This window comes from Arachis ipaensis, chromosome B02, assembly GCF_000816755.2.
Source record: "Arachis ipaensis cultivar K30076 chromosome B02, Araip1.1, whole genome shotgun sequence".
Taxonomy (NCBI): Eukaryota; Viridiplantae; Streptophyta; class Magnoliopsida; order Fabales; family Fabaceae; genus Arachis; species Arachis ipaensis.
This window is the reverse complement of record NC_029786.2, coordinates 99,167,091-99,194,533: the sequence shown is the minus strand read 5'-3', so window position 1 is coordinate 99,194,533 and position 27,443 is coordinate 99,167,091. Positions and strand designations below refer to the sequence as shown.

At 35.5% G+C, this 27,443-nt stretch overlaps 4 protein-coding genes across 17 annotated transcripts; all 4 read left to right on the top strand.

Annotated features, from left to right (window-relative positions):
- Nucleotides 4,711-6,726, top strand: LOC107628532 (pectinesterase 2-like). Its single transcript, XM_016331174.2, has 2 exons — nt 4,711-5,702; nt 5,849-6,726. The coding sequence occupies exons 1-2, from the start codon at nt 4,832-4,834 to the stop codon at nt 6,535-6,537; spliced, it is 1,560 nt and encodes a 519-aa protein (XP_016186660.1). The 5' UTR covers nt 4,711-4,831; the 3' UTR covers nt 6,538-6,726.
- On the top strand, nt 8,342-10,079 carry LOC107627795 (pectinesterase 2-like). Its single transcript, XM_016330619.1, has 2 exons — nt 8,342-9,221; nt 9,391-10,079. Exons 1-2 carry the CDS (start codon nt 8,342-8,344, stop codon nt 10,077-10,079), a joined length of 1,569 nt encoding a protein of 522 aa, XP_016186105.1.
- On the top strand, nt 10,524-26,828 carry LOC110269038 (transketolase, chloroplastic-like). Of its 5 annotated transcripts, none has more exons than XR_002357975.1 (3): nt 10,524-11,386; nt 11,614-11,686; nt 26,319-26,828. XR_002357975.1 is itself a non-coding variant. In XM_021116297.1 (3 exons), exons 1-3 carry the CDS (start codon nt 11,496-11,498, stop codon nt 26,468-26,470), a joined length of 252 nt encoding a protein of 83 aa, XP_020971956.1. In that variant the 5' UTR covers nt 11,382-11,495; the 3' UTR covers nt 26,471-26,828. The 5 variants fall into 5 exon arrangements, 1 of the variants encoding a protein (XP_020971956.1); XR_002357974.1 differs by having other exon boundaries at nt 11,602-11,686; XR_002357976.1 differs by having other exon boundaries at nt 10,669-10,797; nt 10,897-11,686.
- Nucleotides 20,890-25,474, top strand: LOC107625922. Of its 10 annotated transcripts, none has more exons than XM_021116286.1 (13): nt 20,890-21,136; nt 21,256-21,358; nt 21,462-21,648; nt 21,958-22,145; nt 22,237-22,905; nt 23,030-23,076; nt 23,338-23,421; nt 23,677-23,787; nt 23,922-24,018; nt 24,181-24,263; nt 24,728-24,830; nt 24,915-24,968; nt 25,202-25,474. In XM_021116286.1, exons 7-13 carry the CDS (start codon nt 23,350-23,352, stop codon nt 25,255-25,257), a joined length of 576 nt encoding a protein of 191 aa, XP_020971945.1. In that variant the 5' UTR covers nt 20,890-21,136; nt 21,256-21,358; nt 21,462-21,648; nt 21,958-22,145; nt 22,237-22,905; nt 23,030-23,076; nt 23,338-23,349; the 3' UTR covers nt 25,258-25,474. The 10 variants fall into 10 exon arrangements, 8 of the variants coding, with proteins under 8 accessions (XP_020971945.1, XP_020971944.1, XP_020971941.1 ...); XM_021116285.1 differs by having other exon boundaries at nt 23,277-23,421; XM_021116282.1 differs by lacking the exon at nt 23,030-23,076 and having other exon boundaries at nt 22,237-22,936; nt 23,277-23,421.

The window sequence follows — 27,443 nt, the reverse complement described above, 5'->3', positions numbered from 1 at the left end:
CCTACATGGATCTGTGTCGATGTTCGAAGATAGTATATTTGATCGTTTTGATCGTGGGAAACAGTGAAAGCAAAAAGTGTGGGTGTTTCATCCGTTAAACGGCAGATGGCAATTTAATAGTCAAATATATTCCTTTGCAGAATTCAAACATGATTGGCCCTCAGCCCCGGCCCTCATCATTTTATTTAGTCCCAAATAGAAATGCAATTGATTTAGAACTCATAAAGTTCTTTGGCTTTCTTTAATTTATTTGAATTTAAAATTGAAGTATATATTCTCCTTCGCAGTTGTTGCCAGCAATTATTTTGGTCATAAACTGCTAGCTTCAACCCTTTAATTATTTTGGAAAACATTATAAACAGCTAAAAATTCATACAAATTTTAATGCAAGAATAATGTGACATACAATATCACTGTTATCTAGATGAATAAATAGATTATACCACTTCATATAAATATATAAGGTTGACTTTATATACGATTCAAACATTAACCAACCTTGTCTACCCTCAATGATGACGACAAATATGTTGAGTGTTAAAAGTGTTGAAGTGTTTTGCTTATAGTAATTGTGGTTCTTGATAGAAATTGGATCGAAAAAATTTACATAATGCCGTCAATTAACTCATCATCTTTCTAAGGAGATTGCAAGCATTAGAGCACCGCTAGGAAGACAATGAGATATGTATACAATGTATACAATGAGCTGTTTATTAGGCCCAATTAATATTAATAGAAAGAATTAATCAATTAATAACCCTAATCATATTTTAGCTGTTTATTTTAACATACCACCTAATTTTTTATATTCACAATTTTTTCCCAAATCAATCAACCCCTTTGTTTTGCCGTTTTCCCTCCCCCACACCCAAACCCTTGCTATTTCTGAACATTGCAGTAACGTGACAAAACCCAAACCCTCTCAATCCTTGATCACACACAATCCCTGTTGCAACAAAGGAAGGTCACCCATCAACCCATCAATCCTCACAATTGGTATCAATAACGGCGCCGTCTAAGTCCTGATCATCCCGCCGTCTCTTCAACGGAGTAGCTGGGCGCGACGTCGGCCATCGCAAACGCCCTCAAGGAGCCGTCACCCACGAAACGTGCAGCAGCCGACTTCTTCTCGCGTGGGCGCTTTCATCTCCTACCATCGGAAGAAACCCCCACCTGCTCGTCAACGTACAGATCACCAGAACCTCAAAGAACATGTGTATAAAACGTGACGTATTCTAGCTGACCATTGTTAAAAATGGGTTGATATTTGTTAGATGGTTACTTTAACAGTATGTTAGATGGTAATCACACACAATCCCTGTTGCAACAAAGGAAGGTCACCCATCAACCCATCAATCCTCACAATTGGTATCAATAACGGCGCCATCTAAGTCCTGATCATCCCGCCGTCTCTTCAACGGAGTAGCTGGGCGCGACGCCGGCCATCGCAAACGCCCTCAAGGAGCCGTCACCCACGAAACGTGCAGCAGCCGACTTCTTCTCGCATGGGCGCTTTCATCTCCTACCATCGGAAGAAACCCCCACCTGCTCGTCAACGTACAGATCACCAGAACCTCAAAGAACATGTGTATGAAACGTGACGTATTCTAGCTGACCATTGTTAAAAATGGGTTGATATTTGTTGGATGGTTACTTTAACAGTATGTTAGATGGTCACTTTAATAGTATTTTGGATGTTCACTTTAAGTTTGCAAGTAGCAATTTATAAACATCTAACTCTTATATAAATAAGCATCCATGGTGAACAATTCATCGAACCATTCTCACCTTATTAGGCTGCTGACCGTCGGCAACAAAATGTTCGGGAGCTTCTTCCGGTGGTTTCAATGGAACCATTCTCACCTTATGATGCGGTGTCGCTGGAAGGAGCCACACGCTGGGAGAAGGGCGTTCACCAATGAGGACCTCAACGTCTCCGGGAGCGACTTCCGGTGAACACGAGCCAGTGAGAAAAAGAGATAGTAACGTCGGTGAGAGGGGTTGCGTTGTTGGTTGTGTCGGCGACGCCGTTCATAGAGAATAGGTCATGGTTTGTGTTTTGGTTTTACTGAATCCTAATTTTTTGAACCATTCAAACTAACAAATCTTCATAATTAATGATTATAATTCAGTATTAATTTCAATTAAATCCCCGGTACCCAAAATTTAATTTTAATTTTAATTAAACCCCATTATATGCATTGTATAATAATAGCATTGGTTACTCATACTTTTCCCAAGCGAGCACCGCTAGGGAGACAAATGAGATATGTATACAATGTATATAATGGGCTGTTTATTAGGCCCAATTAATATTAATAGAAAGAATTAATCAATTAATAACCCTAATCATATTTTAGCTGTTTATTTTAACATACCACCTAATTTTTTATATTCACAATTTTTCCCCAAATCAATCAACCCCTTTGTTTTGCCGTCTTCCCTCCCCCACACCCAAACCCTTGCTATTTCTGAACATTGCAATAACGTGACAAAACCCAAACCCTCTCAATCCTTGATCACACACAATCCCTGTTGCAACAAAGGAAGGTCACCCATCAACCCATCAATCCTCACAATTGGTATCAATAACGGCGCCGTCTAAGTCCTGATCATCCCGCCGTCTCTTCAACGAAGCAGCTGGGCGCGACGCCGGCAATCGGAAACGCCCTCAAGGAGCCGTCACCCACGAAACGTGCAGCAGCCAACTTCTTCTCAGTTTTGCCGTTTTCCCTCCCCCACACCCAAACCCTTGCTATTTCTGAACATTGCAGTAACGTGACAAAACCCAAACCCTCTCAATCCTTGATCACACACAATCCCTGTTGCAACAAAGGAAGGTCACCCATCAACCCATCAATCCTCACAATTGGTATCAATAACGGCGCCGTCTAAGTCCTGATCATCCCGCCGTCTCTTCAACGGAGCAGTTGGGCGCGACGCCGGCCATCGGAAACGCCCTCAAGGAGCCGTCACCCACGAAACGTGTAGCAGCCGACTTCTTCTCGCGTGGGCGCTTTCATCTCCTACCATCGGAAGAAACCCCCACCTGCTTGTCAACGTACAGATCACCAGAACCTCAAAGAACATGTGTATGAAACGTGAAGTATTCTAGCTGACCATTGTTAAAAATGGGTTGATATTCGTTGGATGGTTACTTTAAAAGTATGTTAGATGGTCACTTTAATAGCACCGCTAGGGAGACAATGAGATATGTATACAATGTATACAATGGGCTGTTTATTAGGCCCAATTAATATTAATAGAAAAAATTAATCAATTAATAACCCTAATCATATTTTAGCTGTTTATTTTAACATACCACCTAATTTTTTATATTCACAATTTTTTTCCAAATCAATCAACCCCTTTGTTTTGCCGTTTTCCCTCCCCCACACCCAAACCCTTGCTATTTTTGAACATTGCAGTAACGTGACAAAACCCAAACCCTCTCAATCCTTGATCACACACAATCCCTGTTGCAACAAAGGGAGGTCACCCATCAACCCATCAATCCTCACAATTGGTATCAATAACGGCGCCGTCTAAGTCCTGATCATCCCACCGTCTCTTCAACGGAGCAGCTGGGTGCGACGCCGGCCATTGGAAACGCCCTCAAGGAGCCGTCACCCACGAAACGTGCAGCAGCCGACTTCTTCTCGCTTGGGCGCTTTCATCTCCTACCATCGGAAGAAACCCCCACCTGCTCGTCAACGTACAGATCACCAGAACCTCAAAGAACATGTGTATGAAACGTGACGTATTCTATCTGACCATTGTTAAAAATGGGTTGATATTTGTTGGATGGTTACTTTAACAGTATGTTAGATGGTCACTTTAATAGTATTTTGGATGTTCACTTTAAGTTTGCAAGTAGCAATTTATAAACATCTAACTCTTATATAAATAAGCATCCATGGTGAACAATTCATCGAACCATTCTCACCTTATTAGGCTGCTGACCGTCGGCAACAAAATGTTCGGGAGCTTCTTCCGGTGGTTTCAATGGAACCATTCTCACCTTATGATGCGGTGTCGCTGGAAGGAGCCACACGCTAGGTGAAGGGCGTTCACCAATGAGGACCTCAACGTCTCCGGGAGCGACTTCCGGTGAACACGAGCCAGTGAAAAAAAGAGATAGTAACGTCGGTGAGAGGGGTTGCGTTGTTGGTTGTGTCGGCGACGCCGTTCATAGAGAATAGGTCATAGTTTGTGTTTTGGTTTTATTGAATCCTAATTTTTTGAACCATTCAAACTAACAAATCTTCATAATTAATGATTATAATTCAGTATTAATTTTAATTAAATCCCTAGTACCCAAAATTTAATTTTAATTTCAATTAAACCTCTACTCATACTTTTCCCAAGCATTATTGTTTTAAGATGTCCAATATATGTCTATTGGTTGACCAAAAGTCAAACAAATGAAAGCTAAGCCTCCCTCAGCATGCCCTATTAATTGACGCGTTTTATAGTGTCCCAAATGTGATGATGCACTATGAGACGGTCAAAGTCATGCAGGAGAGGAATGTAGTAGGAACAAATCAAAACGTGCCAACTAAATGTTAAATTAATTGAAGAAACGAAAATGTGTGCTAGGAAAAGTAGAAAGTGGGTGCCTCACATGAACATGCATGAAGTGATTCAATTAAATAGCGCTAACAACCACTTCTTCCATATCCTCTATATATAGCTACCAAAATTACGACAAGAAACTCCATCAACAAATTCCAAACCAATTCAAAACTTATTGCATTACTTAAAAAGCCTTAAGCCATTCTTCTCAAATCATCATCATATCCAATTTTCAAAGAAAAACATCCTTATTATTATGGAAGATATTCGCTTATTAGTGATAACACTTGTATCATTATCCCTTCTTCTTCAAACCTTTGTTAATGGATATTCTTCAAATGATATTAAACATTGGTGTAGCCAAACACCAAATCCTCAACCATGTGAGTATTTCTTGAGCAATAATCCTAATCACCAAAACAAACCCATCAACCAAAAATCTGATTTTCTCAAGCTTTCATTGCAACTTGCCCAAGAGAGAGCACTCATAGGCCATGCAAACACTGTTTCACTTGGCTCAAAGTGCCGCAACCAACTTGAAAGAGTTGCATGGAATGATTGTGTTGACCTCTATCAACAAACCATTCAAAAGCTCAACAAAACCCTAGACCCTAACACCAAGTGCTCCCAAATTGATGCTCAAACATGGCTTAGCACTGCACTCACAAACCTTGAGACATGCAAAGCTGGCTTCTATGAACTTGGTGTTCAAGATTATGTCCTTCCTCTAATGTCCAACAATGTTACTGAGTTGCTAAGTAACACTTTGGCTCTTAACAACAATGGTGAATCTCATCAAGAGCCAAGTTACAAAAATGGATTCCCAACATGGGTCAAGCCAGGTGATAGAAAATTGCTACAAGCATCTTCTCCGGCATCGCAAGCCAATGTAGTGGTGGCCAAAGACGGATCCGGAAAATACACAACAGTTATGGCAGCCGTAAACGCAGCACCAAAGAGTAGCAGTGGAAGGTATGTGATATATGTGAAGGGAGGGATATACAATGAGCAAGTAGAGATAAAGGCAAATAATATAATGTTGGTGGGAGATGGCATTGGAAAAACCATAATCACCGGCAGCCAAAGTGTGGGAGGAGGCACCACAACCTTCCGTTCTGCCACCGTTGGTATGTAGAAATATTTTGCAATAATTTAGGTTTTTGTTATATATATATAGAGAGATGATTTTATGATATTTTTCTGTTAGTTAAAAAATAAATAAATTTATGATGATAAATACTTAATCATGTGAATTTTTTTATAATTATTACAGCTGTTACTGGAGATGGATTTATTGCTCAAGGAATCACATTTAGAAACACAGCAGGTGCAGCAAATCATCAAGCTGTTGCATTGCGTTCTGGATCTGACTTATCAGTTTTCTATAAATGTAGTTTCGAAGGTTATCAAGACACATTATATGCTTACTCTGACAGACAATTCTACAGAGAATGTGACATTTATGGCACTGTTGATTTTATCTTTGGTAACGCTGCTGTTGTGTTCCAAAACTGCAACATATATGCAAGAAACCCTCCAAACAAAATCAACACCATCACTGCACATGGCAGAACTGATCCAAACCAAAACACCGGCATTTCCATTCTCAATTGTGTGGTTACAGCTGCATCAGATTTGAAAGCAGTTCAAAGCTCTGTGAAGACATATCTTGGAAGGCCTTGGAAGGAATACTCAAGAACTGTGTTCATGAAGAGTTCTCTTGATAGCTTAATTGATCCAGCAGGTTGGTTGGAATGGAATGGTAACTTTGCATTAACCACATTGTATTATGGAGAGTACATGAACACAGGACTTGGATCTTCAACCGCAAACAGAGTTAAATGGGGAGGTTATCACGTCATAACCAATGCTGCTGAAGCTTCAAAATTCAGTGTTGCAAATTTCATTGCTGGCAACTCATGGCTACCATCCACCCGTGTTCCTTTCACGGCTGGTCTTTAAATATTTTTCTATTTCTTATATATATCTCTTCATTATTTGATTAATTTTATTTTTTTGGTTAATACACATTGATTTCTAAATGTTGTACAAGCAAATACATTAGGAAATACTTTCATTTCATTGTGATTGTTTTCATTATTTGTTATAGATTTTGCTTAGAGTATACACACAAGTAATTCCTTGTGTAAAGTTGTATGAACTTTCTATGGAGCTTTTGAGATTGAACCGTAATAATATTTTTCAATTAATTTATAGTTGGTTTGTTTTTTTTTTTCCCCCTTTTTTTAAGATCATTTTAAAGTTTTAATTTGTACTTTAGGTAGTACAATACATTACGTATTGAAATTCTTGTTGAGATCGGTATGTAATTTAACTTTCAAGTTAAAGGAATCTAAAGAAGCTTTGAAGATGATGTTGATATTGAAGAAGGAAAGCAGAGAAGGGAGCAAAAGAAATGAAGATCAGAGAAGAGAAGAATTGAATTACTATTATTGTGTTATTGGATTGTGTCAATAAAAATAACTAACTCCTATATATCTATTACAAGTCACTACTTATGTCAATAAAAATCTGCATATGCCATCATTTGATGTAAAATGATCGATCATAAGAAACTTGATCATCAAAGTGTTGTCCTTCAAACAATCATTATCAGCATCATCTCAGACACATACCAAGATAATAATAATAATAATAATAATAATAANATTTATCAAAACAGGACTTTGGCATCCCGGTAATCAATCCCTAAAAGAAATATTAGTCAAGTGAGAAAAAGAGAGATTACCTTAGTTGACATTAAAAGAACTAACATAACTCATATGTTATCTGTAAACGTATTTTTGATTCATTTAACTTATAAAAGATCATAGAAAAAATATTAACTTATTTTTATACTAGATATGACATGATATGATTTGATTGAGTTTAATTTAAATACCTGTGATTTTTTTTATGTAATATTTTATTTTACTTAAATCTTCATCATAAAATTATTTTTTTTAATTTAAATTAAAAAATATAAATAATTATATTTTTAATACGTTTTTTTATGTAAGTTTTTATTTGTATGAATTTTGTATAAATTTTTTTGTGTGTATTTGTTTTATATTAATTTTTTCCTTTTGAAATAACAAGAATTAAATTATAACTTTTAAGGGTTAAGTGTGATTTTTGTCTCTAAGATATTGACCAAAAATATTTTTCGTTCTCAACCTTTTTTACATATAAAATCGTTCCTAAGGTTTAAAACCAAGTTTTTAAAATCGTCTTTTTAATTTAAATATTAAAATTTTGGACCAAATTACCCATAACAAAAAGTTATAAAATAAAAAAAAAGAAAAAAAATAAGAGAAAGATAGTGTTTCTGCTCTTGCGAAGAAGAAAGGAAAAAAGAAAAAGAAATTGTCCACGATCCACCTCTGCCTCCGCTTTCCGCTACCACCTTCGTATGATTTTGGTATTGGAAGAAATATTTTTTTGGGATCAACAAAAATATTTTTGACTCTATAGTAATAATATTAACTTATTTTTATACCAAATGTAATATGATATGATTTGACTTGATATAATTTAATTTAATTTGAATGATTATATTTCTGAAAATAAATTTATGTAAATTGCACGCTTCATTGTTCGTTCCAACTCCCAAAAACCAATATCTCTTATAAAAAAGAAGCTAAGTTTAGACATAAAACACAACATTCAAAAAAACAAGATCTAAACACATCATCCTAAAATACTCATTAGATTTCCATCAACCGGCATTGTGATTTCTTAGAGAACATTGAGAAAATTAAGTACAATGGCAGAAATGGGTTTATTATTCTCCAATTTTCTCATTGTTCTCTTCTTTCTATCAACTTTTGCTTATGGTTATTCTTCAAATGATGTTAAACATTGGTGTAGCCAAACCCCAAACCCTCAACCATGTGAGTATTTCTTGAGCAACTACCCTAATCACCAAACCAAACCTATTAACCAAAAAAGTGACTTTCTCAGGATTTCATTACAACTTGCTCAAGAGAGAGCACTCTTAGGCCATGCAAACACTGTTTCACTTGGCTCAAAGTGCCGCAACCAACTTGAAAGAGTTGCATGGAATGATTGTGTTAAGCTCTATCAACAAACCATTCATAAGCTCAACAAAATCCTAGATCCTAAAACCAAGTGCTCCAAAGTTGATGCTCAAACATGGCTTAGCACTGCTCTCACAAACCTTGAGACATGCCAAACTGGCTTCTATGAACTTGGTGTTCAAGACTCTCTTCTTCCTCTAATGTCCCACAATAATCTTACTAAGTTGCTAAGCAACCTTTTGGCTCTTAATAACAACGGTGAATCCCATCAAGAGCCAAGTTACAAAGATGGATTCCCAACATGGGTCAAGCCAGGTGATAAAAAATTGCTACAAGCATCTTCTCCAGCATCTCAAGCCAATGTGGTGGTGGCCAAAGACGGATCTGGAAAATACACAACAGTTATGGCAGCCATAAACGCAGCACCAAATAGTAGCAGCAGTGGAAGAAGGTATGTGATATATGTGAAGGCCGGGATTTACAACGAGCATGTTGAAATAGAGGCAAATAATATAATGTTGATCGGAGATGGTATCGGAAAAACCATAATTACCGATCAGCAAAGTGTTGGGGGAGGCAGAACAACTTATAGTTCAGCCACTGTTGGTAAGTAAAAATATCTTTGTGACTAGTCACAAAACTATTAGAGGATAATTTAGTAAAAACATATCAAATCGTTAATTCTCACCTATTATTTTCAGGTGATAATAAATTTATAATAAATATTTTTTATAAATACTTAATAATGTGAATATTTTTCATTCAACTTTTATAGGTATTATGGGAGCAGGATGTATTGCTCAAGGAATCACATTTAGGAACACTGCAGGTGCAGAAAATCGGCAAGCTGTTGCATTGCGTTCTGGATCTGACTTATCAGTTTTTTATCGATGCAGTTTTGAAGGTTATCAAGATACATTATTCACTTTCTCTGACAGACAATTCTATAGAGAATGTGACATTTATGGCACTGTTGACTTTATCTTTGGTAATGCTGTTGTGGTGTTTCAAAATTGCAACATATTTGTAAGAAACCATCCAAAAACAATTAACACAATCACTGCACAAGGAAGAACTGATGCAAAACAAAACACTGGAATTTCCATTGTCAATTGTGTGGTTACAGTAGCACCAGATTTGAAAGCAGTTCAAAGCTCTATGAAGGCATATCTTGGAAGGCCATGGCAAAAATATTCAAGAACAGTTTTCATGAAGAGTTATTTTGATAGCTTGATTGTTCCAGCAGGTTGGTTGGAATGGAATGGTGACTTTGCATTAAGTACTTTGTATTATGGAGAATACATGAACACAGGTCCTGGATCTTCAACCACAAACAGAGTTAAATGGGGAGGTTATCATGTCATAACCAATGCTGCTGAAGCTTCAAAGTTCACCGTTTCAAACTTCATTGCTGGCAACTCATGGCTACCATCCACCGGTGTGCCTTTCACCGCTGGTCTCTAGATATTTTTTCATCATTTATATCTCTTGATTTGTTTGTTTTTTCTTTCCTTTTTATCTTTGGTTCATTTTAAAGTTTTACTTTGTACAAGCAAATACTTTCGGAAACACAATTCATTTCATTATTGGAATGATTTTAGGTGTTTGCTACGGTATGATGATAAATTTATACGTATCGATATAATAAAAATATGGACAAATAACAAAACGCTAAGTAAATTATATTATCTCCGTCAGTAGTTATTTTTTTTTTTAAATATATATCATATCAATTCTTTTTCAAAAATATCCTTATAATTTAGTAAAAATAAAAAATATATTTTTATTTAATTTATCTATTTCAATTAATTAAAATTTTAAATTTAACTAACTTTAAATTTAAAACAACATATAATTGATTATTCACGTACAATCAATCATGCTTATACTCTTCTATAAACTCTAATTTCATATGTTCATTTAAAAAAAAAAGAACACATCTAAAAAACAAAAAATATTCAGAAGAACCATTCTAGTATTGTTCATCTTTTCTGGGTTTCCTTACATCTCTCTCAAAGAGCGTCTCTCTCTCAATTGTCAGACTGAAACTCTATTCTTTCTAAATTGGTTTTGCTGTCGCCGACTCGCCGTCACAGGTGCGGGCAACCGGTTTTCCTTCTTGCTTCTGGGTCAGTGGATCAAGGATCTGAAAGCCGAGCTTGCTTTGCTCTGTGTTGCCAAGGTCACTGGTCTTTTCTCTGTTTACTTTGATGGGTTGCTTTCTTTTTGAATTGATTTTGGTGGTTCATGGATTCTAACCTATTTCTTATTCTGTGAAAAGGAATTTTTGTTTTTGGGTCGGTTGAGTGTGCATGTGGTGTTTTGCTCTGTTTAATCTTTGTCTGAAGGTGAATCTTGGGTGCTGCTATTCTTCGATTGCTTCTATGTACTCTTTTTCTCTTCATGTTATTTGGTGTAATACTTTGGATGACTCTTTGGGTTGTTTTGTTGTTTCTAAAGTTTTAGTTTTTATTGGAATTTACATGCCAATTAGAGTAATGACAGATCAGATTTCAAAAACTAGCAATGACGTATCAGAGTTCAAATGTACTGTGTTTTTGGTTAAAAAGTGATTTTAAAACTGAATTTTTGGTTTAAAATAGGGCTTGTTTGGGTGTAAGAGAAAATGGAGAAGCAGGGCACTTGCTTATACTCATCAGCATGAAGATGGGTTTGAGGTGGTTGTTATTGGTCAAAGCTGATGTAAGAATCCATTAATGCTGGAAGAGATAAAGATCCTGTGTCATCATAGCAGCTTCCCATGCTATTAGGTTTGCCACCAACTTCTCTGTTCTTGTAGAACACCCTACACAACACCTAATCTTCCTGTATGAACAGAAAAAGGAGTTAATTAGATGCTATCATAGTTAATTTAAACCTATGACTATGCTTCAGAAAATGGCCGAGGTTTGTGAAGTTTCAATTTTTACCATCATTCAATTGCTTCTTTTTCTGTTCTTTTTTGCTGCTTCATTGAACTTCAAAGTGTTTGGACTAGTTGATGGAGTACTCCCACTTGCTTGATAAAGCAGATGAGTGTGAGGATCTATACATGCGGCTTGTGTATGCATGTGAGTGTTTTCTCTCTTTTTAATCTTTCTATACAATAATTTTATTTTATTTGGAGATAGTGGATGAATAGTTAAAGATTTAGGCGAATGAAATCAACAACCTCTATGTAGCATTTTAACTAGTGTTGACATGTGATCAATCAACAATGTAAATCATTTGAGCTTAAACATTTTATTGATATGACTTATGCATGTGTTTTGATCTGTGATGTTGATTTTGATTATTGACTTTACATATGTCTGATGGGGATCCATATTACTTCAAAGGCTGACTTTATTAGGAGTCCAGAAGTAGGTGCTTTTTATTTATCTGGTTTCATTTTATAAACCAAATATGGGATTTATGTATTTCATGGTAATATTCAGTTCGGGCCTGCGTAGCAAAAAGGCCTTACAAGTGATACAAGTCCCCAGCCCACAATCCTTCCACACACGCAGTGAATAACATTGAATGAAGTGTCATTTACACGCGCTCTACTCAAACGATTGTACTTCGCGTAAACCGCTTCTTAATGGCGCACTCTTCCACTTCTCAAAGCCATTCAAAGAAAACACAACCATTCCATTTTCGAGCAACATTCAAAAGCGAAGATATACAACTCGTCGCTAAGATTCGAAAATTCCATCAACACAACATAGAACTCTCGATCGAGAATCTCCAGAAAAAATGAAGTTATAATACTGAAGGTACGTTACGTTACTATTTTAGTCATCCTGTATATTTTTCACATTTCGAAATCGAAGAACTAGGTTTTACTGTTCTTCTACGTTGTTGTACGTTTTACTGTTCTTCTTGTTCTACGTCTCATTTTACAGTTTATAATGTTCTACTTGTTCTAGGTTTTACTATTATTCTTGGTTCTATATTACACTGTTCTTCGTAGTTCTTTTAGGTATCACTGTTCTTGTTGTTCTAGTTCTACTGGTAACTGATTTTTGGGGGTATATTCCGTAGTTTGGTGGGTATATATGGAGTAATTTGTTGGGTGTATATGGCATAAATTGTTGGGTGTATATTTCTGAACTGATATATTGTAATAGTCAGCAGTTGCAATTGTTCTTATATTTGCTTGTCCATGGGTTGTATATTGCTTGACCTTGTAATGTTGCTTGACCTTGTAAATTAATGCATGTTTGAGTGATATCTGACTGATATATATGGGTGTATCTGACTCATATCTATGGGTGTATCTTACTGATGTTTATGGGTATATTTTTCATTTCAGAAAAAATTGTATCGAGAAACCAAGCTGGAAAAAATGTAAGAACAAATATTTGTCTTAGATGAAATCAGTTTTATAGAATAGAAATATATCTGACTATAATTTTGTTTTTGTTTACAGCAAACCAAAGACCTTAAGTGTGCAACACATCTGTTAAATGAGAAATTCAGAAACATGAGTGAGGAGAAGAAAACGATTGTGAGGGATTTGAGATTCGGTGGCTTGATGCACATCCCGCCACTAAGGGTGCATCACCAACTATTAAGGGAGTTGGCTAACAACTTCAAATTAGGGGAGAACAGACTGGAAACCGGATACGGTTCTTTTAAAATAAGACCAAAAACAATAGGTGATGCGCTTGGCATCAACGCATCAGGTAACTCGCTAAAAATTATAGGTGTATATTAAATGATGCTTGGGTGTATTTAAATTGATGCTTGGGTGTATTTGAACTGATTTTCATACTATGTTGTTTTCCTTTTTGTAGGAGATCTATTTCCTCAGAAAGTCAATTATAAGAAACTTTCTGAGGATGATAAAGAAAATTTTTAGAAGATTCCAGGGTAAGACCCTCAAAAGTCTTACAGATGAGATGATGGATATTGGCGTTGGTAACGAACAGGATCGCCTAATGTTCAAGAGGATTTTCATCCTCTATATACAAATGGCATTCCTTTTACCAACGACAATAAACAAAATCTCACCTGTGCACCTGACCCCAATTTTTGAGATGGATACCATAACAGAGCGAAACTGGGGAGGGCATGTTTTGAGTTTTATCATCAAGGGCATAACTGATTACAAGGAGAAAAAGAAAAAGGCAATTGATGGCTGCCTCTTTGCCTTGATGGTAATTTACTTTCATCTTTCTAAAAATAAAGACAAGAAAAGGGCAGAAAGACCTCCAAAACCATGGATTGCCAACTGGAGTAAGGAGCAGTTGGTCGAAAGAATGAGGGCGGAAATAGAGGAAAATATGGTAAGTGATCATAATATGTTGGGTGTATTTTATTTACCTGAATACTGCTAACTAAAATTTCTAATATTTCAGGGGATTGTAAAAATGGCAGAAACAAGAGAAAAAATGAAAAAAAATAGAGAGAAAAGAAAAAAAAAACAAGAAATAAAAAAAATAAAAAAAGGAAGGCAAGTTCAACATCGTCTTCGGAGACAGAAACAACTGATAGTGACAATTCTACCTCTGAGTCTGAGACTCAAGAAGACTCAGAAGACTCACCAAGAAAAGAACCCAGCAAAAAAGGAAAAAAGTAAGTACCATAATTGGGTGTATTTTGTTGACCCATTTGGGTGTATTTTGTTTATCAAGTTGGGTGTATGTTGTTTATTAAGTTTGGTGTATTTTGTTTATTATGTTGGGTGTATATTGTGCATTCATTTGGGTGTATCTTTTGCATTCATTTGGGTGTATTTTATATCTTTAGTATGTTTTAAATAATGATTGTTTGCGTTCCAAAATGGACTCCAAAAAAAGAAAGAAGAGTCAAGAGGATTCTGATTCCAAATTCGAATCAACTGATGAGTAATGTTCTGAAATTATTACTCCTTTCTTTTGGCTTTATTATCAAGATTTCATGTATTAACAGAGTGTCTCTTATTAACTTATAGAAGCAAAGAATCATCACCGGTGAAGAAGCAAAAAAAAAAAAAGACACAAAGAACACCAAAAAAGTAAGCACTTCTTTGGATAATATTTTGTGATAAAATTAATTTTTTATTTCTGATTCATACTTGTTTTTTCCACCCAAGACACAATCCAAAAAGAAAAAGGTTGTTGTTGAGCATTCATCTCTTGAACAAGATCAATCCTATCATGGGTACAGTACTTTGTAAGCTATATTACCGTCTATCATCATGATTATATTTGTTAACATATTCTTTTATGAATGTACTGACAGATCTGAAATAGGAAGTGAAGATCTAGATGAATTGTTAAGGGAAAATAATGAAAATTCTGTTGCACAGGTGTATGTCTTGTTGGGGTGTATATTTCAGATTTTAGGGTGTTTTCTTTGCTAATAATTGTTTCTTGTTTCGCAGCGAGAATGAAGCTGACCTGCGATCGACGGAAGGTCACTATGTCTCCTCTGAAACGTAAGAAGCTTTATTTGATAAAATCTTGTTATCATGATTTGAGTAAAATCAATGTTTTGGTTATCATCCGTATATTCTTATTGTTATAATATGTTATACATGATCACGCAGTAATCCAGCCCTAGAAGACGCTGCTGCGTTGATGATGATGGCACGGACAGCATCGTACGTTCCTAAAACAGATCCGATGCCATCATTTAGCCTTGGCTTCACTGATTCCAGCCAAGAAAAAACAACAACGCAGGAGGGAGCGTCAACGCAAGATGAACACAGGGCAAAAACTCCAGAAACCCCAAAACTGCTGGAACAGTTAGAGGATCTGGTACATAAAATTGCAAGTGGTGGGGTGATAAAAAAAGAAAAAAGTCTGCCGATTCCAAAGGAGAGTGGGGCAGAGAGTTTCGAGAAGTTTGAAACTCCTGTCAGGCCGAATTTAAATACTACTGACATGAAACAGAAATGCTACCACTGGGCTATACGAGTGAAGACCTACGCAAATGGGCTAACTGATGAGTTTGACAACATCTGTAGACTCCAAGCTCAAGATAGATACACTTTGTCAAAATTCCACCTTGCATCACTCGCGCATAAATCGCATATAGAAGTTGAGGTAATATTACAACAATATTAATGTTTTTATCACCAAAATTAACTACAATCCTGATTGATGTAAAATTGATTTCGGCATCTTTTTCTAGATTGTCACTACCATGTGCTTCATCGTAAACCAACAAAATATTCAAAGGTTTCAAGAAGAAGTATACTGTCTCCCCCCTGATATTGTGGTAAGGGTTGCTTCAACGAATTTTGGGTGTATTTTCTTCATACCTTCGGGTGTATTCTTTTTCTTATATTGGGTGTATTCTGTTTATTCATTTGGGTGTATTTTCTGTGTTCAATTGGGTGTCAGTTATTTATTCGTTTGGGTGTATTTTCTGTATTCATTTGGTTGTTCTCAATTTTTGCAGAACATGGCCCTTTCAAATCATCCAGACGGCGTATTCTTACAGCCTAAAAATAATAAGCCATTCAGGGTGGAAGACTACCCAATGTTCATACCCTTCTTGGACCTTCAAAAATTAAAATCACATCGTTATGTGAGTTTTCATTTCTAAAACTACTTATTACCATTTTTTACTTACGTGCCAAATAAACTAAAACAGTGTTCAATCTGAACATATTTCAGATATTTGCACCTGTTTGCCATTCATTTCATTGGTGGTTATGGATCGCTGATACAAGAAAGAGGAATTTTTATATAGTCGACCCATTACACAACAAATCTCCTTCCGATGCGAGAACTGTGCTGAATAAATTTGTTGTAAGTTGGTTCTGTGTTCTGTATATATATATAGTTGGGTGTATTTCTGTTTAATATAAGGGATAACTATTAACTCCTTTGGGTGTATCCTTTTATTGAAATTATTCATGTATTACTGATCTGTTTTGTGTTTTAAGGGATACGTAATTTCACGAATTAAAGTATATGTTGGGGGGGCACCTCTGAAATCAAAGGACATGGACAGGGAAATTATAGCACCATACCTTAAGATCTCGGGCCAAAAGACAAGGTATAAATCTTTCACTCTAAAAATTAAACTTTTCTATATGTAATTTATAATTTATTTTTCTGTTTTCAGCTATGACTGTGCTATCTACGTATTGAAGTGGTTTGAAATATTTGAGCCCGCAAACATTAAGAGGCGGAAGTATGAGTGGGACAATTGGACCCAGGTAAATATATTTAAAACTAAATAACTCTGTATTACATTACTCAATTAACATGGTTGATTAAACAGAATATTCTTTTTTACTGTAGGACGAGGTGGACCACTTTAGAGTAGAATATGCTTCCCGGATTCTATTTCATGACATGAATCTAGACAAAGATGAAGCCATTAGGGGAAGTAATGCAATCAGACTGTCCAAGCCATCCTCGTTGTTATTGAGTCCATATTGTCAGATAGATTCTCAGGATGTTGACACTACTTAATGTAAATATTATATAGTTTGTAACAAATGGAAGACATGTTGTAAATATTTGACAATTATGCAGTTTATTGTGAAATTTCTTTCAATAATTAAACTTTGTCTGCTGTATTTAAAATGTATAAATTACAGGTACTATAATATGAAGGAAAACATCAAATCAAATATACACCCATAACCTGCCATTTTTTACACCCAAAGAAAGTTGATTATACACCCTGAAATCTATCCCCCCTGATGCTTTATCCCTAAAACCCTGAACCCTAAACACTTAATACCATCCATATGCAAACTGTATTTTATAACATAAAACCCATAAAACGTTGTAAAAAAAAAACAAACAGTATTTTATAACATAAAAATAAGGTTCTAAAGTATATATATGTATATATATGTAAAATGTGAAATATAAGAAAATTCAGAAATACACCCAAACAAATAGTGCTTTTACACCCATATTCTGTAACTATACACCCAAAGAATTATCCACTGCTGCTGGTACCCTGAACTGATAATTCATAACACGTGCTTGATATTGGCTGGAATTTGAATGCACCACTGATGCAGCATCAAAGAGGTTCAACTGAATATAAGAAACTCACATATTAGCTAAACTATTAACAAGAAAATTAAACTCAATCACCACGTATTTAAAGAACATCACTTTTACCTCGTTTAAAGCTTTTGTTTTCTTCTTCTTTGTGACATTTGCAATCTGTTTGTCCAACTTTGAACCTAGCCTTTTTTTTGGACGTCCTCTTGTTCGAATCCTTGGAGGGCTTTGAAGCCCGTTAACGGATTCCAAGTTGGCGTCTTTGTGAGATAAAGAAGATGTGCCCTTCCTTTTGGCTTTCAATGATTCCATCTCAACCATGACGTTATCGTACGCACGGTGCAGAATTGCAGCTAGCTCCTCAGATTCGGATGCAAATTCGCAAATATTTTGCGAACGAAAAACCAATTGGTCAAACCTCTTGCTTCTTGGCTCCAACAGTGGCTCATCGTGGCTGCTCTTGATGTGTGTATGTCGCCTCTTTACCTTCTTGCTCCATCGTTCCAGTATATATCTCGGTGACACTTGGCTTACTCGTTCAAAGCTTAACATGCTTAGTGCCTGACGGTACAATATCCCTCTCGACTCGAATAATAAACATTGGCATTTCACCTCGGCTGCTACGGAGTCGTAAGTAACCACAAACTTGTTGAATATTGAGTTGGAAACTTGTTCTCCGACTTCGTATACTGAATAGCCTAGAGCGAAATTCGTTAATCTAGTGATGCAATTCGCCTTTCCTCTGAATTGTGCTTGCACTTCCCTAAACTTTTGATGAGTGCACACATCTTGAAACTGAGCTTCAATGGAGGATTTGGTTGCACACGGTATGACCGTAGGAAAATCTGCAGCATCTGATTCTCTTTCTACTTGCTCCCTGCTTCCGAGGCAATTATCGTATTGTTTGACGAATTGAATAAGCGAGCTGTTCCGGGTAATAAACTTATTAAAAAATGAATGCATGCTTTCGCTCCTTTCTGTGCTTCTCATCCCTGCCCAGAAGTGGTGATCCAGATAAATTGGAACCCATATATGACGGTCTTCATAAAGATCTGCAGAATACACCCAAACATACACTATGAATACACCCCAAAAAACATACAATTTACACCTCTGCTGCATATTTTAAACAAACATTACCTGAAAGCCACTTGTTGTCCACAAGACCAAAATTCAACAGAAAATCATTCTAATTCCTATCAAATGAGTCTTTGCTATGAGAGTTCCAAACAACTTGGCTCATTTCTTGTTCGATTTCTACATGTCCCTTGTACCCGTTTAATTTGCTTGGAATCTTCTTCATGATATGCCAAATACACCAACGGTGAATTGTTATTGGCATACAGGCCTCTAAAGCCCTTTTCATTGATGCACATTGATCGGTGAGAAATCCTTTCGGAGCATTTCCTCTCATGCAACGAAGCCAACATTGAAATAACCATTTGAATGATTCAATTTCTTCATTTTTCATCAAAGAGTATCCGAGAAGTGTTGACTGACCGTGGTGATTCACCCCGACAAAAGAACCACAAACCAAATTATATCTGAAACAAATTACCATAGTGCAGAATGGAAAATCATTATATACACCCAATAAATGCTTTGTATACACCCAAAAACATGCAATATACACCTCTGCCGTAGATTCATAAAAATACATTAATTTAGCATCATAAACAGGGACAGTTTGTTACCTGTTTGTATTGTAGGTAGTGTCAAATGAAATAACATCTCCGAAATACTCAAAGGCAGCTCTACTTCTTGCATCGGCCCAAAAAGCCAGCTTAATCGATTGATCCTCCTCGAGTTCAAGCTCAAAAAAGAAATTCTGATTCTTCTCTTTCATTCTTAACAAATATTTTCCGAATTCCTTTGCATCTTCTTGTTTGGAAACATTCCGCACTTCTCTCGTAATGTAATTCCTCACATCCTTTTCAATAAAATTTAACTCGCGGTGACCCCCGGCAGCCGTAACAAATGATTGGTAGGTTTTGCTTGGTCTAATACCGGCCTCCTCGTTATTCTCTATTGTACGACGAATGGACATGCTTAGTTCCCTGTGCTGTTTGAGCATCGCTGCTTTACTTGGACATCAAGAGTTTGAATGATCCAGCACAACCTTTGAAATGATCCAAGCACTGACATCCTTCAATGTGTGTATATAAATTCTTGCAGGACAGTTTAAACCGGCTGTCGGATTCGTCTTCTCGGTCGGAGATATTTTAGATTTCCATTTTCCCTCTCTGCTACATGTAATCAATTGATTCTTAATCTCGTTTCCCTTCCTATTTGTGCTCCGAACTCTTGTAGAAAAATCTGCAGCCTTGGCGTAGTTCCTGTAAAATTTTTCAGCATCTTCAAGGGTGGTAAAGGTCATTCCAACCTTCGGAACAAACTGGTCATCAACAACAGAGAGAGGCTGCAGAATACACCATGTCAAAAATTAAAAATACACCCAATCATTGCTGATATAATACACCCGAACCGCAACAACTCAACTAAAATAACAAAAAAAATCATAAACTGTAAATACACAGGCTGCAGAATACACCATGTCAAAAACTAAAAACACACCCAATCATGTCTGATATAATACACCCAAACGACAACAACTAAGCTAAAATAACAGAAAAAGCCATAAACTGTAAATACACCCACACTTCTCACAAAAATACACCCAAAAAAGTTCTAATCTATACCCGAGCGTCTGCTACAAATTCCAGATAATTAATCAAAACTAATACATTACATTCAATCCACAGATTCATGTTAACATGTTAGTTTCACAGTCAATGTTCATGAATTATTCAGCTACACAATGCTATTCAAATGACTGCAACAAAATTCAGAGTAATCGTATGTAAATCAAACCTCAGGAACTTCGTTAGATTTAAATTCATAATCCACTTCGCCCTGATTCAGCTGACAATCTGAGGTTGAATCATCCATAATCTTCAAAACGAGTTCAAACTTCACTACTAGAAAACTAGTTATTACAGACGGATATTTCCGACGAATTTTATCCCACGGAAATACAGACAGAATTTCAGAGGAATTTTTTGTCGGAAAATAAAAAAAATGAATTAGTATAAATTATAGACGAAAAACAGAATCCGTCGATAATTCTGTCGATAAAATTATTTTTCTTTCCGTGAGAAATGATTACAGACGAAAAATCCGTCTATAATTAAATAGACAAAACGCTACGTTTTATTAAATTATTACAGACAAAAAATCCGTCTATAATTTAAATTTTCTGTCGAAAAATATTAGATTAAACCTAATTCTACCCTCACTCTCTCGAGCTTCATTCACACTCCCTTCAACTAAAACGAGCTTCTTCCTCTCTCCTTCCACGAGCTTCTTCTTTCGCCGCTGCTGCCGCCGGTTGCGTCGTGTCTCCTCATCGCTCCCGGAGCCTCCCCCTCGTCCCCACGCGCTTTTCCTCCTCCTTTGGCCACCATTGGCGTTTTTCTTCCACCTCTTCGCCACCGTGTCCAACATCGTCATCCATGAGATTCTCCTCGGAGCAACCACCAGGCTCCCCCGGCAACACTCCACAGCTATAAAGAGGTATACTCTGATTTTATGATTCTGTTGCTTAGGGCTCAATTTTTCTATGCCAATTTTAGGTTTATCAATTTTTCTTTGCAGTTTCTATCTTCTCAAAACAATTTAGGGTTTTATTACAGAGACAGAGATGGCAAGCTTTCTGTGAAGGAACTCCAATCCTCTGATTCCATTGGATGAATATTCGCTTGCTGTTATTGATTTTGTTTATATTTAAGGCCCATGGTACGCATTATGCATTATTACTTGTTCGTATAAATTTGCTTTTTAAGTTGATATGTGAAATGTATTTACAATGTTTCTTGTATTGTTTTTTTTTTTCCAATAGGTCTTGCTCCTGAAATACCTGAAGATCTATACCACTTGATCAAGAAGGCTGTCTCAATCAGGAAGCACTTGGAGAGGAATAGGAAGGACAAGGACTCCAAATTCAAGTTGATTTTGGTAGAGAGCAGGATCCACCGCATTACACGTTACTACAAGAAGTCCAAGAAGCTTCCACCCGTATGGAAATAGTAAGTATCAAATATGCATTTTCTTTAAATCACAACGGTTTCTTAATGTGCCTGAACTTTTATTTTGATGACTAGACACCAGGATGATGCATTTCATGAGTACTTTCATTTTTTAAAATCCTTGTGGTTCCCTGAATTAGGTTTTGTGTGGTTCATATTTTAATTGTGGTGAGCTCAGTTCTGATTTCTGAAGGAAAGGAAGGAGAAAAAGTTGGTATATTGAGCAGTGTTGATATTCTGACTACTTAGGCAGCCACATAATTAGGCATTGGTTAATGTTAATTTGAATCTGGAATTGGGTGGTTTCAGGTTGAGAGGATCAGTGTTAGTAAGAGAACATGGTTGGCAGGGGTGGTTCGGGGACTGGCTCTGGGTGTGGCTCTGGCTCTGGCTCTGGCTCTGGGTCTGTGCAACCACAATTCATTGCGAGCACTGGCTCCAATACGAATACGCCCCTCATTGACAACTCAGATGTGGATCAAGTTGTTGTGCCTGATGTCTGTTTCCCTCTTCTCCATTTATCTCCCTCTCCTTTACTTGCACACGCCATTACTAAATTATGTTTCTTTTCTTTTCTTGCATTTGTAGACCAGAAGCTGGAAAAATCTATTTTCTTACAAAGAATTTAGATCGGTGTTTTAATCATGAGATTGTGCTTATTTCTGAAGTGCTGGCACCTTTGTAGAGCATACTCTTTCAGTATAATACCATTGTTTATATTAATGTATATCTGAGTTTGATTTTTCATTTGCTTAATACTTACAATAATATTTATTCTTCAATTTTTCTTTTTATCTTTTTTATTTCTCCCTGAGATTGGATATCCATTATCAAACATGACTAATCTTTTTTCAATTATACTATATCTACACAAAAAATTTGCTGTCAAGCCTATCCTTCACTTCATCAAAGTAGTATAGTATGGCTAAAATGACAGTACTTGAATCTTTTTTATGCAGGAAAGAATGACTCTACTGAAACTCCTAGCTGAGAAAAAGTATCCTCTCATGTAATCTAAGGAAATATATAATTAGGAAGAATTTAATTTTTTTTTCCTTGATTAAAATTGGAAACAGTAAAATAATTGAATAGACTAAAGCTATCAAATGTTTCTTTTCTTACACTTGTTATTTAATGGTTCTTGAATTGTTGTAATTTTTCAGCTACTCCTTCTCAAAGAATCCACCAAAAACTAGACAAAAGGACAAAGGGGAGCCTCTAGAAGAATTGTTTGAGATAGAGGATGGTAGTTTTGTGGTGAATGTCTTTCATGAAATCAAAGCTTGTGGTGAATGTTATTTAATGTTTTATGGCAGGATAGGGCATTTTGTTCCTTAAATTGACTAATTCTTTTTGTCACTTGTGCATCATCTTCTATCAGCCAGAGCATCATATACTGAGTTTAGAATGAAGTTTGTAAATTTTAAGGTATGAATTTTGTATATTCCTGTAATTTGTGAAATCTGAAACATAATTTCTATGATTGTAGTATAGAATGAAGTTTGTTTATGAACTATATATTTGAATTGCTGAGATATTTTATCTGGAATTTGCATACATATTCTTGTTCCTTCCTGTTCTTGTTATGACTTGATTTTGGCTCCTCCTTCTTGTCCTTGTCTGAGCAGGTATGGGGAGACCGAAGGAAGATTTTTCTTCCTGATTTAGGATTTGTCCTTGTCTGAGCAGGTTGTGTAATCTATGCCTTTGTTGAAGACTTTTCGGGATAAAGATGACAAGGTTGACGAATTGCTTACTTCACCAACTCCCATGTTAAGCATCTCTCCAATCTCCAATTAAGCAGCTCTCATGTTACAAGATTTTCCTTCATATAAGAAATTATTGATCCTTATATTCTGGGTCTATCAATTTATTTCCATGTTCAATTTTTTTGGTGTATTTATTTATTTATTTTATCCTATGGCGTATTTAAAGCCCTTTCAGTTTTAATTATCTGAGGTGAATGCCCCTATATTCAGAGAAATATTTGTGTGCTTGCTCATATTTGTGTTTATTGCTAACTTCCAGGTTGCTGGCAGTTTTGGTTGCCTTAGGAGAACTGTCTTAGATGAGAGGCTAAAATGCAATGAGTACTCTACTACAGCATTGACTGGAACCTTGCTTCACCAAATTTTTCAGGTCTCTAAAATTCATATTGTATCGTTTTTATCTATCTCTCATCCTAATGATTAAGTTATAAAGATTCTGGTTCTTTTTTTTTCTTCACATTTATATTTCTTCTTTGAGTGATGCTTTTTGGTTCATTGGTGTAGGTTGGGCTCACAGAAGACAATCCATCTATTGACTTCTTGGAAGGTTACACAGAAGTGGTATTACTTAGGAACATTGAGAGTCTGTATGCTTGTGGAGGTGTGAATTTGTAGTATTGTGTCTATATATGTATCATGTATTACATTATGCACCTCAAGTGTGGAATATATCAGGAGGAAATTTTATTTGATGTAGTTATTGAGATTTTCCACTCAAATACTTCATGGGGAGTATTAATTCCTCTGCATGTGAACATTGCAGTAAATGAAAGTGATGTTCGGAAAACCTTGATTGATGCTGTCCCGAGAATATTGAGTTGGATTTTACGGTTCACAAATAAGGAGGTATGTCAAAAAAGTGAGTGCTTTCTTTTGAAACTTTCTGCTGCCAAATGTTTCTGACTTAGTATGCCTATGTTCAATGTAAGAGAGTGGTTATGCTATGGTGGTCAAAGGAGGTAGAAGCTAGAAAAGAAGTTTTAAGATATTTTGAAACTGGATTCCCTAAGATGTATTTGGAAGTAAAGTTCATATTGAAGATCCCATTTCATTTTGTATTATTGGATGGATAACAATTAATTACTTGTTGTAAAATGTGTAGCTGTGAATGTAATTGGTTGGATATTATGGCAGAGTATTGAGAATATCTGCAAGTATATTAGCAGAATATTTACTCATTCAAATCTGCAATAATTCTTTTTATATATTAATTTATCTATTTATTTATTTTCTTAGTAAAGTGTTTAATTTCTTTTACTCTTTTTGTTTCTTGGTTAAATGTTGTGACTGATGACATGGAGTTTTGGCAGGAAAATGAAGATCCTAATGTTTGTTTTGGATTTCACAATAGGCCTAACAAAGTTACCATATCTGAGGCAAGCTCTAATCTAACCGATTCGTTTTATCCATTAGGTAATGTCTATAGCTCCTCAATCCCAAATCATGATTACTAAACTTAATACCCTTGTCTAATCTAGTAAATATCATTTAGCACAGACATGCATTGTAAGAGAACTACAAATGGAACATGTCACAGTTATTGCACAATGTGTAAGAATTTATTGGTAATATGTTTATTCATTTTTTTAATTGTTTTATTTGTGGTACTTTACTGCTTTAGTTATAACACTGTTTTTACATAGGTTAAATTATTGTGAACGGCAATTGTCTTGGAAATTATTTGACTTTCAAAATTTGAACCTGTTTCTCTTTTTATAATATGTTTATCTGATCTCCTGCAAATGGATTATGATTTTTAATTGAAAATTGTTTGGCTTATGCAGTTTGGATCTTAGAAGAATTGAACAAGTCGTCAGGAGAAAGAGAAAACATTGAATGAATCTTAGAAGAATTTGAACAACTTTAACTCAGTTTGGCCTTAATTTTAGACTAGGTTTATGTTTATATTTAGGCAATTCTGATAGTGGTTAGCTACAAGAGCAGATTGTTTTATACACCTTTAGTGTATGTAACGGTACAGAATTTACAGATTTTTTTTTCAATGGTATTTGTTTTGAATTATAGTTGATGTATCAATTTGTTTGTGTTTTGAATTATATTGACTTGTTTGTTTATAATACTTTTCTTTTAATTTGATAATACGATGAATTTGTTTATTTTTTGAAATAATATAAATATTCAAATACAAAATAGATAAAAATTTGTATTAAATTTATATTTATTTTATATGAAAACAAGTTTTTGCAATGAAAAAATCTTAAAAAAATTATATTTTAACTTACTGATAGATTTACAGACGGATTTTCTGTCTGTAATCAGAGTGTGAGATGATTTTCTGCCTGTAATTACAGACGGAAAATCCGTTGGAAAGTTCGTCGTCTCCAGAAAATGAATGGAGAATTTACAGAGGGAAAATCCGTCGGTAACTGGTAGAAATTCGTCGGTAACTTTCCGACGAAAAAAATCCGTCGGTAAATAATTTCCGACGGGGCTTTTACAGAGGGACAAAATCCGTCGGTAACCAAAAATCCGTCTGTAATAAAGACTAAATCCGTCTGTAAATCTGTCTGTATTAATTCATTTTCTAGTTGTGCTTTGATTTCAGAAAACAACAAATCGAATAGAAAACGAAGCTGGAGTTGCAGAGAGAGGAACTAACGTAAATGACGAAGAACATACCAGTAAGAAAGGAGGGGAAAAGAACGATCGAGAAGAAGTAGGGAAGACGCGCAAGAAGAAGAACGAGCAAATCTGGAAATAAGGAGAATGAAGAAGGAAACAAATCTTTTCAATTTGGTAGTTATATATACGCGGGATCTTTATATAGCGCGTGTATTGGACGTAGACCTTGCAGCGCGTTTTTTGTATGCAGAGCTTTTTTGTATTCAGTTTTTGCAGTGCTTCGGTATTTGGTTTGAAAGGAATTCTAGGTTTTTGCAGATGATCTCAGAAAGGAAGGTAAGGTCGTTAGAGTCGGTTCGTTCGTTTCATGGGAACTTTTCAACGAGCAATCGGAAGCATACAAGGAGAGTGTTCTCCCTGCTGCTGTTTCAGCTATGTTTAGCATTGAGCATGGATCAAGATTTGGGTAGGAGAGAATCATTGGAAGCAATAGGCATTGATCGATTCGGAGCTAGCGCTCCAGCAGGAAAAATATACAAAGAGTTTGGCATCACAAAGGAAGCTGTTAATGCTGCAGCAAAATCACTTATCTAAGATGTATTAGTTTCTTTATTTTTGTTTCTCCCTTGGTTTGAGTTGATGATTACATTTAGAGGGAAATTTGCATGAGGCATGTTTAAAGGGCATTCCTTTACTTGAATAAGGAATAGGTTAGGTTACAGTTGCTTGTGATTCTCATTTGAGTTTCTTAGATCAAAGCAGGAGATGGAAGTTTTCTGAACTTGTAAGAACACTTTGAACAGTTGAGTTATGCATTTACCACACTGTTTTTGTCCAATACAAAAAAAATATTTAAGTCTTTTTATAAAAATTAAATAAAATTTATTTTTATTTTTATTAAAATATAAGGATGATTTAGTAAAATTATTGATATAATTTATATTTTAAAAAAATTAATTATTAACGTAAAAAATATAGTCCACATGTCTTATTCTAATTTGTTCATATTTTTATTATATCGGTACGTATAAATTTATTATCTTATGGTAGCAAACACCATCATTTTATTCTTCATTAGTTTGCATTGATGAGCACAATCATGGTAGCTGGCTCAACTACTTAACAGAATCATCACTCCTATCACTAATTCTAACAGACTTTCTAGCCAACCTCTTAAATAAGGTGTTATTTATATACTCTATGACATGTTTAAAGAGGATTAGAAAAATTACGTTAAATTATTATGGTTTGGGAGCTACTAGATAAAGACGTCTAAAACGTTTTTTTTTTTACATATTTTTTAACAATTAAAATTTATTTTTTTTTACATATTTTTTAACAATTAAAATTTAATATATGTAATCGATTAAACCGTATTATTTCTGTCATAATTAGATCGGACAAATCGATTTGGCCAAAAAAATCCATTAACTAAGTTTTAAA

Excerpts from the sequence above, each read along its gene's own strand:
- LOC107628532 (XM_016331174.2), top strand. The coding sequence starts at position 4,832 with ATGGAAGATATTCGCTTATTAGTGATAACACTTGTATCATTATCCCTT. Across the intron at positions 5,703-5,848 it reads CTTCCGTTCTGCCACCGTTG|CTGTTACTGGAGATGGATTT; the intron begins GTATGTAGAAAT and ends TAATTATTACAG.
- LOC107627795 (XM_016330619.1), top strand. The coding sequence starts at position 8,342 with ATGGCAGAAATGGGTTTATTATTCTCCAATTTTCTCATTGTTCTCTTC. Across the intron at positions 9,222-9,390 it reads TTATAGTTCAGCCACTGTTG|GTATTATGGGAGCAGGATGT; the intron begins GTAAGTAAAAAT and ends CAACTTTTATAG.
- LOC110269038 (XM_021116297.1), top strand. The coding sequence starts at position 11,496 with ATGACTATGCTTCAGAAAATGGCCGAG. Across the intron at positions 11,523-11,613 it reads TGCTTCAGAAAATGGCCGAG|TTGATGGAGTACTCCCACTT; the intron begins GTTTGTGAAGTT and ends TGTTTGGACTAG. Across the intron at positions 11,687-26,318 it reads CATGCGGCTTGTGTATGCAT|ATGATCTCAGAAAGGAAGGT; the intron begins GTGAGTGTTTTC and ends AGGTTTTTGCAG.
- LOC107625922 (XM_021116286.1), top strand. The coding sequence starts at position 23,350 with ATGCCTTTGTTGAAGACTTTTCGGGATAAAGATGACAAGGTTGACGAA. Across the intron at positions 23,788-23,921 it reads TGCTTCACCAAATTTTTCAG|GTTGGGCTCACAGAAGACAA; the intron begins GTCTCTAAAATT and ends TCATTGGTGTAG. Across the intron at positions 24,264-24,727 it reads TACGGTTCACAAATAAGGAG|GAAAATGAAGATCCTAATGT; the intron begins GTATGTCAAAAA and ends GAGTTTTGGCAG.